The 11,599-nt window shown below is 34.9% G+C and overlaps 3 protein-coding genes across 5 annotated transcripts in view; 1 reads left to right on the top strand and 2 right to left on the bottom strand.

The window, feature by feature from the left end:
- The window catches only part of LOC107677883 (E3 ubiquitin-protein ligase BRE1B-like), a 12,086-nt gene extending 5,526 nt beyond the window's left edge, over positions 1–6,560 (bottom strand). Inside the window, exons 1-12 of one of the 3 annotated variants that reach the window (XM_016472948.1) lie at positions 6,459–6,560; positions 5,200–5,343; positions 4,806–4,973; positions 4,399–4,729; positions 3,109–3,300; positions 2,851–2,972; positions 2,175–2,321; positions 1,740–1,814; positions 1,222–1,341; positions 852–1,031; positions 625–760; positions 197–318 (exon numbers count right to left, since the gene is read on the bottom strand). In XM_016472948.1, coding sequence (XP_016328434.1) covers positions 197–318; positions 625–760; positions 852–1,031; positions 1,222–1,341; positions 1,740–1,814; positions 2,175–2,321; positions 2,851–2,972; positions 3,109–3,300; positions 4,399–4,729; positions 4,806–4,973; positions 5,200–5,343; positions 6,459–6,470 — 1,749 coding nt within the window. In that variant the 5' untranslated portion in view covers positions 6,471–6,560. Of the gene's footprint in view, positions 1–196; positions 319–624; positions 761–851; positions 1,032–1,221; positions 1,342–1,739; positions 1,815–2,174; positions 2,322–2,850; positions 2,973–3,108; positions 3,301–4,398; positions 4,730–4,805; positions 4,974–5,199; positions 5,344–6,298; positions 6,374–6,458 lie in introns of those variants that run through there. The other 2 variants (XM_016472949.1, XM_016472950.1) reach the window with 2 other exon arrangements.
- Positions 6,486–9,875, top strand: LOC107677867 (coiled-coil domain-containing protein 189-like). Its single transcript, XM_016472928.1, has 10 exons — positions 6,486–6,493; positions 6,850–6,901; positions 6,981–7,009; positions 7,096–7,161; positions 7,684–7,850; positions 7,948–8,018; positions 8,642–8,758; positions 8,881–8,953; positions 9,038–9,151; positions 9,692–9,875. The coding sequence occupies exons 1-10, from the start codon at positions 6,486–6,488 to the stop codon at positions 9,850–9,852; spliced, it is 858 nt and encodes a 285-aa protein (XP_016328414.1). The 3' UTR covers positions 9,853–9,875.
- A 748-nt stretch (positions 9,876–10,623) lies between these two features.
- LOC107677866 (phosphorylase b kinase gamma catalytic chain, liver/testis isoform-like) overlaps positions 10,624–11,599 on the bottom strand; it is a 3,825-nt gene continuing 2,849 nt past the window's right edge. The window contains exon 10 of the mRNA XM_016472927.1: positions 10,624–10,887. Within this exon, the coding sequence (XP_016328413.1) occupies positions 10,642–10,887 (246 nt within the window). The 3' untranslated portion in view covers positions 10,624–10,641. The remainder of the gene's footprint in view (positions 10,888–11,599) is intronic.

Here is an 11,599-nt window from a genome sequence, read left to right as displayed (position 1 = left end):
ATTACATCTCCAAAGAACCCTAACATGTCTTCTAAGTAAAGAGTAATTGCTGAATTTGTTAAGTTTTAGAGGGGGTGTACTCATTTATGCTGTGCACTGTATGTATGTAATCATTGTGATCGAATGTTTCCATCTTAAATTTCTGTTATCGTGGGAAATAAAAAAAACTGTCAATGGAGACCAGCATTAGCAATACCTTGTTTATTTCCATCTGTGTCTCACGAAGTTTCCTCTTATATCTCTGCACGTCACCTTTCAGCTGATGATTATGGTTTTGAAGACTGCTGATTAAATGTCTCATTTCTCTGTTTATTGGGCCTGAAGTGAATGAGAGGGGAAATATTTAAAGAAAAAGCCAAGAGAGAGATAGTGATGCTTATAGTCATTCAAATAACAGTGGCAAACGTCTTGGTTTATGATGCTTAGTAAAACGTAAACCCCAGCCAAAACAATGAAGAAGAGAAGTGATAACAGGATACACCACCCCCACAGATTTCCTTGCTGCAGCCATGGTTACTGTAAAAGAAATGGGCCTTGGGATTCACCACTAAGGAATCCCACCTAACCCTAAGGGCATGACAACCAAAACGGATAAAATAAAATCACTTGTATGTGTGATGCTACCTGCTTGCTCATTAGCTGCAAGATTCTGTTCAAACTCGATCCGTAGCATTTCATATTCCTTGCGCACCTGGGCCAGCGTGTCCTCTAGCTGGATGACCTCAGTGCGTAACTTTTTCTGAAGAGACAACTCATCACTCTACAAACAGAGAGAATGACATTCAAACACTCAGAAAAACATACTCAGATATAACTATAAGCAATCATTTCTGTCCTGTCATCTCTCTTACTTCCATGTGCTCTATCTGCCGCAGGTGAGCGTTTTTGGCTGTAAGCAGGAGAGCTCTGGCTTCATCCAGCTGGGTCTTCACACTTAGAGACTCATTGTACAGCAGAGAGAACTGTGATTGGAGGCACTTGTACTCTGGCGTCTCCTTCAACACATCCTCTGGTATATTCCTCAGATCCATCTACAAAGAGATACAGAGGTCAGGTAATGCGTCATGAAAAATAAAATCCCTTTGATATGCCCTCACCCAGCTTCCTGCTTCAACAGGAAATACGTTGAGACACGAAAGAAAACTATTCTCATCAAATAATGCAATGGGGTCATTACTGGGAAGTTTGAGATGATGTTGTACTGTCAGTAAACTCTAACACCTTTAATTTCTCGCTCTCCCGAACAGCTTCCTGTAGCTCTTGCTGCAGTTTCTCAAGCTCTGCCATGCGGCTGTTGGCAAGTTCCTGGTTCTGCTCCAGTTCGGCATTCAGAGACTCAAACTGAGAGTAGAGTAAGACATATTGGACAAACTGATGTACAATGACAGATTGGAATCAGGTCTACATCATTCCAATAAACAAATATTTTTGTAAAACTACATATAGAAATTTTTAAAAATTGTTTTAGGTAACCATTTTTGAAGTACTTTAAAATATTAAATGGAAATGAAAAATATTGCCTTGGCAACTAACTGAACTAAGCTTAAGTACTACAATTACTAAACCTAAAACTTAAAATTAAATGAAAGCTAAATACTTAAAACTAAAAGCTAACAAAAATGACAAATAGCACATAAAATTACTTTAAAAGAATGGAAAAAAAAAAGCTAATTCAAAATATTAATAAATACTATAGTAGCATACAGATAATACTAAAATACCGCTGTTTCACACTTTACCTTCTGTATACTTAGTGTGATTTGACCACCTGGTAATCCACCTGAACTGCCAGTGGCATGGTAACCGGTATTAAGCTGATTTGGGAAAAAAAAAAATGAATACACATTCAAGAAATCAACACAAAAAAAATACATAAAAAAATTGTTATTAATACTCCCCATATTCAAACCACAAACAGATTAACATCACTGCATTATAATATTGTATCAAATTACTGTATGTTTTGCCTGTATGTTTCTCTGGTTCACTGTGTCTACAGTAAATTACAATATTTGTAGTATAAAATCCTGCAGTACAATTTCCTTTCTTAAAGGAATTACTGATAGACATGCAAACAACACATAATTACTATGATGATGATGAATTGCAAAAGAAATACATTGCATGAAAACTGAAAATATATGTTTTATTTCTGAGACGAAGGAAAAGCTGACCTGCTCCAGAGCTTCTGCTAGGTGTTTATTCAGCTTCTGCTCTCTCTTACGAAGTTTTTCTATGTCCCACTGCAGATCCTCCACAGCTGTTTCCATCTCAGACACTTTAGTCTCTGAACTTGTAACTTTGTCAATCAGTTCATTATACTGTGGAAGCAAAGACTGGTCTTAAGGACAGCTCAGGGTACAAGATACACATCTTTCAAACTGTTATAGGCAGTTTTATACTGATGCTTAAAAAAAAAGGTTTTTATATACACTCCCAATCAAATGTTTGGGATTGGTAAGGTTTTTTAATGAATTTAAAAGTCTCATATGCTCACCAAGCAATTACTCCAGTCCTTAGAGTCACATGATCGTTCACAAGTCATTCAAATATTCAAATAAACATTTCTTAGTATGATTCAATGCTGAGTAGTACGGTGCAATATTTTTATGGAAACCATGATACATTTTTTTTTCAGGAGTCTTTGATGAATAGAAAGTTGAAACAAAAACACCACTTATTTGAAACAGAATGTTACTGTAACAAAGCCTTTACTTTTAATCAATTTAATGTGTCCTTGCTGAAACTTTTTAATTTCTTTAAAACACTGATCCCAAACTTTTGAACGGTAGTGTAACATTTAATAAATATAAATAGAATAAGGTCAAACAAAACTAGGTAAACAGATACCTCCAATGACATTTTGTGGTGTTTCCCTTGAAGGGAGTAGGCAAGATCTTGCAGTCGATTATGTTCCTCTAGAAGTGTGCGGTTTGTGGTTTGTGTCTCTCGCTGACTATCATCCTCACAAACTGAGAAGTACAAAGTGCAAAAGTTTAGTGTAGTGTTTGTTCAGACAGTGATCAAACTAAAACGTTTAGAGATGCTTTTTTTCTATAATAAACAGTTTGTGCTTTGAGAATCACACAAAATTCATTCTTATTTTACCAGCTGACTGCACTCGGGTACACAGCTCATCAATGGTGGTATGCAGACGGTCAAATATGCAGACCATGCAGGCCACAGCACCCTTGCTGAACTGCATCCTGTCCTGTAGCTGCAGTGTGAGCTCCTCCTCACTGCTGTTATCCAGAGTGGCCAGGAAAGCCTTTGCACTCTCGCTGAGAGGTGGTGGAGGGGCTTAAAAAAAAAAAAAAGACCAAAAACAATATGAATGTGAATTGTAAAAGCTGCTATGAACAGGTTCAGTATGGTCTAGCAGCTAACAGACACAAGATGTATTAATGTTTTACATTTCAATTTTGATCTTTTATTAAACCTGCAAAGCAGGAGTCACCAAACTCGGTCCTGGAGGGTCGGTGTCCTGCAGAGTTTAGCTCCAACTTGCCTCAACACACCTGACTGGAAGTTTCACGCATACCTAGTAAGACCTTGATTAGCTGGTTCAGGTGTGTTTGATTAGGGTTGGAACTAAACTCTCCAGGACACCGGCCCTCTAGGACTAAGTTTGGTGACCCCTGCTGTAAAGACTGAAATGTGAAATACTAATCAGAAAAATCTAATAATTTCTTCAAATCTAAAATAATTTGCACGTGTTGTTTCTTGAGTATCAGATTTGATACGTTAGGATTTTTTATGGCTTATAAAATATGATAATATGAGGATAAAGAATTCATACTCAAGGTCAAGGAGGAAAAAAGACACCTCAATTTTATTCAGAGACCCTGAGCAAAAACATGCAATTTGTTGCAGACATAAAAAGATAAAATGGAATTCTAATTTCATCCTGAAATATTACTAACAATATAAAAGTTATTCTAATGTTTAGTTCATAAAAAATAGTACAAATTTCACAGCAAAAAGACACATCTACCATGACCTTAAAGAGGACATTTTTAGAATTGTAAAAAGGCCTTTTACTTGCTAAAAAAGAATGAATTATCAATCAGACAACAGAAGCATGCAGTAGATTGAGTGCAACTGTTTTTTTCAACAAGTTTTGATAATGTTGATAATTTAGAGGTTTTGAAAAAGTGCATATCAATATGAAACAGTAGGCTTTTACAGGGTTAATAGGATAACTAAATAAACAATAAATATCAACATGATATAAAAACCCTGTTGTACTCAATCTACAGCATGCTTTTGTTGTTTGACTGACAGTTTCATTTTTAGCACGTAAACAACCTTTTGTACAATTTTAAAAATGCTTTATTTTACATATTTGTAGATATATATGCACATAGTGTATTGGAGTCTAACTCCTCGCATGTTTACCAGAAATTCCATCCTCCACTGCTTCAACAGCCGGCTTCTCCTCAGAGTCAGGAAGTTGCTGTTGCTGCTCTTGCTCCTGTGTCTGTTCCTTTTCTTGCACTGGTTGTTGCTTTTTTTCTTCTTCCACCACCTCAGCTGAAAGTGGAGGCTGGGGGAGGCCATCCTCACCTTCTATTGGAGCTGGCAAAGGAGCAGAAGGTTCAGGAGCAGATGATGAGGCTGCAGCAGGAACAGGGACGTCTGGAACAGGAGGGGTGGCAGGGGTCTGGACTGGTGCCGGGGCATCCTTAGGCTCCACGCGTTGGAGCAGTTCATGGATATTTTCCTCAAGCTGTGAGAACAGAGAGTTCAAATATTTTTGTTTTGCTACTCATTTTATGTGCTAAAGCAATAGAATAGTGGCGAACCTGAGTCCAGCAGCGGTTGACAATAAGCAGGGTGGTGTCATCAGTTGCCTGCCTCTTCTCCAGCTTCTCAATCTTCTCCCTCAACTCATCCTCCAAAGCCTGCCTCTGTTCAAGCCGTTCGCAGAGCTTCTTGTTCTTGAACTGAATAACCTTCATGTCCATCTCCTCCTGCAAAAGACAATATGGGGCAAAATTACAGAAGCTTCAACAGACAATGTGGAGAAGTCAATCTTGTCTACAAAGGTTTTCAAGATTGTGACAGAAATACTAACGTTGACAAGTTTGGGGACTCTAAAATTGGTTTTTAAAAGAAATTAATACTTTTCTTCAGCAAGGATGCAATAAATTGATCAAAAGTGATAGAAAAAAGTCATGATAGCAACATTAAACAAACCGTAGAAGAAACTCCTCCAATGCGGATGGGCTCGATGAGCGTAGTGGTAGTCTTCTCCTCTTTCTTCAGCTTTTTTTCAGGAGGGTCAGGTGGACTATCCCCTCCTGAGGGGCGCTTCCCACCCCCTGTGGCAGACATGCTTCCCTACAAAATTCACGTAGTGTTAAACTCAACTTTAAACAGATTACTATTATATCATTAAGACCTTAATCACAAATTATAGGCAGATAGATAGCATTATTAAACCTTTTAAAACTATCATCATTTACTCACGCTCATGTTGTTACAAACCTGTGTGACTTACTCTTTTGTGGAACACAAACAGAGGTGTTAGGCACAATGACAGCCTCAGTAATAATTTCATTGTGTGGAAAAAACGATAGTCCATTTACATTTAAAGTAAATGATGGCTGACATTGCCACTTCTAAACACAACATTTCCTTTTGTGTTCTACAGAAAAGCACGTTATTTGGAATAACATGAGGGTGAGTAAATGATTGAACATTTCATTTTGGGATTCACTATCACTTTAAGTAAGACGATCAGTACTAATATTATCAAACAAGACACTGTAAAGAGATTTTGCATATATAATATTCACCGAAGTGGCCTAAAATTGCCTTTACATAGTCAAGATATTAATCTGTTCTCCCTTAACATAACTAAATGGTGAACGATAATGATATGATTTAAACAGAAACAACTGTCACTTAACTCACGAATTTGAGATTTACTGATATATCAATGCTGGCTAACGACGACGATCTAATTTTTATTTATTTTAGGCTTTTTTTTATAATGACACCAACAATAAAAGACGCTTTAACAGTCATTTGAATCCTATCACATATTTTTTAGAATAAAATATTATTTTCTTCATTCATTTCAAGCAACCATAGCGCTTTAAGTGAGGTTAGCTTCAATGCTAGGTAAAGCATAGCTAGCGAGCTACAACCGTCAAAACATAGGCCTTTTTATAGTACAAATTACAGTGTGTTATAACTATATGTCATAAGCAGTACGACAACGTTTTAGCAACCTCACTGTTACAAATGTATATTCAAATATGTTTGTTTTAGTGATTTTCTTTGCACCCACAAACAAACCTCCACTTCGGCCGGAACACAGGAAGAACAGTAGAATGTGTGAACACTGACACTACAGGAAAAAATATTGTCTATCAAAATAAAAGTGTGCGTGTATAGACCTGTTTTTATACAGTCTATGGTTGAAACGTTTTTGTTTGTAGCACTCATACCTTTTTGGACATTTGTTGTAATCACAGATGTATTTGCTCGATTGAGCGATTTGAATAACTTGATTGTTGTGCACTCTTTCGTGCTGGTCGGATACATTACGTCACTTCCACTAAATCGCAGGGTGAAAATAAAAGTTCTCAAACGTTTTCTTTCAAATTAATTTATTCCTTGATTCGTAGAAAACACATGTAATAAAGACAATAATTACATTTTATTCCTATTTTTTATTGTTTAATTTAATAAAAAAAATAATAATAAAACCATAGCGTGCACCCTCGTGTGAAGTTTTCTTGGCGCTTATCAGTGGTTGGTGGATGTTTTTCAGAAAAAAAAATCAGTTGCTAGGATACGATGCAACACATACAGGTGGTTTAGATCAATATTTTATAGCGTCGTTTTCAGACTGCCAGGGAGAGAAATGAAGCCATTCGAGAACATTAGGGTAAACGCTATACATCTAGAGATCAGTGATAAATAGTAATTTCAAGAATATTTGATCCTTTTTTGTTAATTCTTTTTAGGTTCCCCAGCCTCCAAAGGCACGAGTGCTGTTTGGTAGGTCCCAAACCAAATCCAGTTCAGTTTGAACATATTCAGACACAAATACCCTTAAACTCTTGTTGATTGCCTTTCTAGGACAGATCTGAAACACAGTGATATGGAAGAGACTGAGAAGAGCAATTCCATACCAGAGATCGAAAGGTTTACCTTTATATTGTAAGCTTTATGTTGCCTAACAAATGTATATTAAATGAGTATTTGTGTTATTATTATTTTAAACATTCCATCCCAATTTGTTAGTTTTAAATAGTCTATCATGTTATATAATACATCAATTAGTGACATTATAAAATTCAACAGTTAAACACAGACACCCTCTTTAAACCTTTCAAACTTTCAATCCCTTACTAAGCAGTGGGTTAATAAAACTTTAACTCTTTATTTTTATATTATTAAGCAACCTGCTAATTTCCCTGCAACTGAATAAATAACCAAATTATAATGAAGAATTAGTATAAATGTCTAAGCTAGACCAAAACACATTTCTAAAAATCTGTTAGACCCTTTTATAGCAATGCGACCCTGAAATACATAACAAGCACGTTCATTTTGTCATATTTACAAAGATGAAAAGGTGCTGTGGAACGGCTCTAATAATAATTGATGCATGAGGTTCAGAACATTGCAGGTATTACATGAATGCACAGTCTGCTTCTCCTCTAGGATTTTGTGCCGTGCATTATTGGCCTCTGATGCGGCTCAGCCAAAGCAGAGAGTACTACTTGAGTTGTACACCAATCTAGTGCTGTTCTGCAAAGAGCAACATTTTAACAGGGAACAGACGTCTGTACTCATCTCCATTATCAAAACTGTACATCAGTTTAACACAGGTGATGCACCCATAGTACTCGTGTTAATAAAGAGTTAACTGTATCGATATAATTTTATACAAGAAAATATAAACATTCTTTCTTGTCAACTTTTCAGAAACACCCCTCAATAACACAGATCACTGTATGACCTATCGCAGTGAACTTCTGCTTTGCCATTCAGTCAGGGTATGTACATACACTACTGTTCAAAAATCTGGGGTCAGTAAGATTTTGTTTGCAAGACACTAATACATCTATTCAGCAAGGACACATTTTGATCAAATTGATAAAATATGTTTATAATGTTACACAAAAATTTGTTTCAAATAAACACTGTTCTTTCTATTCATCAATAAATATGTTAAATATAAACATATTATTAGATAAAATATGTTAAATATATTAAGCCAAACAACCATTTTTATCATCAATAATAATAATAAGAAATGTTTTTTTGGGCACCAAATCAGAATTTTATAATAATATATATATATATAAAGATCATGTGACACTGAAGACTGAAGTAAAATTCAGTTTTGCCATCATATGGCATACATTTTAAAATCTATTAAAATAGAAAACATTTTTTATTGTAATAGTATTTCACAATATTGCTGTTTTTACTGTATTTTAAAACAAACAAAAGCATGAAAGACATCTTTCAGGAACATAAAAAAAATTGTACAAACCCCAAACTTTTGAACAGTAGTGTAGATCTAATATCTTCTTAGACATAAGTTTTAGAAACCACACATAGCAAAAGGTTTTGTACTCAATCCTCTTTTTGTTCTTTCCCCTATTAAACACAGAGGCCTCCTTTCAGTATTGACCTTTTCAGCTCGGAGCAAGTGACACAAATTTTCTTCTATTTCATCAACACATATATGAGACATTATTTTTTATACAAATGCATTTTTACCCCAGAGGTATGTATGAGGCTTTAAATTGGTCAGGCCAAATACTGTATTCAATTTAAGTATTAATTTCTAATTTATGTTAACAGGAATGTTGTGTTAACTTTATGACTTCTTTCTCTTGCATGGTAAAGGTACAGTTGGATATATCCTTGTCATATATTGGAATACTTGAGAACACAAATGTAGAGAAAACTTCCCAGTCTGGTACAGTAATGCACACTTGATTAAATAAAATATATCTTTAGCATACAACTGAGAACTGAAACCATATACAATTGTTGTTCAAAGAAAGTGTTGCAGATGGTGAAAGACAAACTGAGAGGGAGACAGAAAAGGATGGAGAAGTTCAACAAAGTGCTGCACTAGAAATGAAGACCACAGAGACAGAGAGTCTCAAACAAGGTACTTAATATATTACAGCTTGTCAAAAGGTTTAATTTAATTCTTTACGTAAATATGACAGCTCCAAAAACAAACTAGCAAGCATGCACAAGCCATTAGCTCTAAAGATCTATATTTGTTAGAACAACTCAATGTATAAGATCATCCATTTCAACTCCTGTTTGACAAATTATTATAAAAGAAAAATGTAATCATTTAGTATTTTTTATATATATTTTTTGTTTTTAAAACATCTAACAGGGAGAGAATTTAATATATAAAATAATTACAAATAGAAAATTTCAATAAAATTAGTGGAGTCGAATTATACATGAATGCTATTGTCGACAAAACACAAAGACATTCAGGCAACAAAAAAAATGTTTTGCTGTTTTTTTTTTTAATTTAGAATTTATTTTAGTAATTTAGAAAACCTGTAAAGACAAGTGGACCAGATTTTTAAAACAGCGATTACATATTATTTATGCCAGACTGCATGCTCTAATATGCAATACTCACTACATACAACAAATAAAATAACTGTACGTTTTTTTCCACAAGGGTCTTCTCTGAATTCTGAGCTTAGGACCATAGTTCAAAAGGAAGTAAGGGATGAAGTGATGCGTTTGACCTCTCAGCTACAGCAACGGCTCCAGGACAGTGCTGATCAGCTTAATGATGCCATTAGTAAACTGGAGACCAACATAAAAGTTAAGAAGTAAGAAAATATGCCCCACGTCTTTACTTTTGGAAACCACTCATTTCAAAAGCAAAAACACACAAAAACAGTAATTGCATATATTATTCATATATGTGTACCTGTTTAGAATTAGTACAGTACCTTCATGATGAATGGTTAGTGGTAAAACATATTTCAAAAATAAAAATGAATAAAACCTGTACACACAATTTTGTATGGATTTCAAAACAACTCTCAGTAGGGTTACACAACTGTAATGCTATGTTTCAAGTATGTTATCCCTTGTATTGAAAGTCTTAAAGTCCACTCCACATCGTTAAATGTTCCTTGTCCATTTATGGTTTAGTCTTCAACATCCTGGAATTGTTTTCGAAGTATAAGAATGATAATACATTCAAACAGAATCTGCTTTGTGTCAAAAACAATCAAAGGCTAGAGAGCCTGAACAGGAGACAAGCTCCGTTAGGTAATTGTAAATCCGAGTAATTTTTTTTTTTTAACTTATCTCTTCATATCAAGCTGGTCCATATAATAAGCAATATCAGATGATACCACCAATATGTTTGTGATAAAACTTAAATTTTAAAAACATAAAATCCACAGTGAGTGGTTAAAATGAGGTCACATGGCATGTTGTTAAAATCAAAAAGCACCATCCCACTTTTAAAGATAATCTATAACTATTTGTGTTTTGTGCACCTTTTGGACAGGCAGGCTATCAGTCCCTAACTTAAAAAAAAAAAGAAAGACAAAAAAAATACAACTGTAAATAGACAGACGAGGAATATCTTCAGAAACAAAAATATGACCTTTAGTTTTCAAGGTCTTCAAGGCCCAGTAGAATGATTTTAGCTGTGTTCTGGAATAGAGCAGCTCGGTTCTGTTGCTCCCCTTTCTTGACCCAGTGTCCATATATGCGGAAAGCACAGCCATCGATCAGCTTGCGCACACCGCGGATGGAATAAGGGTCTCTTGCTAGGAGCTCCTTTGTTAATGGTCTGGCTCGGTAGTAGCGGCACTGCATTCGTATACAAGCTAACACGGTCAAAATCAGGGCCTGAAAATGCAAAGAACAGTTTTTAATTACAGCTGGAATTATAATTTTATGACTGTTGTCTACAAAAAAACACAAAAACCAAGTCAAGTTAAGAAAATGTTTTTTTAAATAATTTATTTTCAGTAATTTAGAAAAACCTGTAAAGACAAGTGGAAATTATTTGGTAACACTTTAGAATAATGGCCTGTCATTAAACATACACTTATCATCAAAAAGTTTGGGGTCAGTATGATTTATTTTTTTAAAGAAATTAATACTTTTATTCAGCAAAAATGCATTAAATTGTTCAAAAGTGACAGTAAATACATTTAGAATGTTACAAAAGATTTTTATTTCAAACAAATGTTTGTTCTTTTAAACTTTGTATTTATTTTTTAATTCACAAAAATATATTTTTCAACATTGGTAATAAAAATAAAAAATGTCTCTTGAGCACAGGATCCACAAACCCAAACTTTTGAATGGCCGTGTATATAAATAAAACACACACACACACACACACAGGTTTGTTTTTGTGAATTGTGCACACTCACACACACACGTGTTTGTTACTTTCTCAAAAAAACTCATTCTGTATGATTTATAAGCCTTTTGAAATATGGGGACATGGGGTAATGTCCTCATAAATCACCTTCTCCTTGTAATCCCAATGTCATACCCATATCATTATACAAATTTGTGTCCTCATGTCACAAAAACGCGCGCGCGCACA

Source organism: Sinocyclocheilus anshuiensis, unplaced genomic scaffold (genome assembly GCF_001515605.1).
Source record: "Sinocyclocheilus anshuiensis isolate Anshui unplaced genomic scaffold, SAMN03320099.WGS_v1.1 scaffold1302, whole genome shotgun sequence".
NCBI classification, from domain to species: Eukaryota; Metazoa; Chordata; class Actinopteri; order Cypriniformes; family Cyprinidae; genus Sinocyclocheilus; species Sinocyclocheilus anshuiensis.
This window is presented reverse-complemented; position numbering and strand designations above follow the sequence as displayed.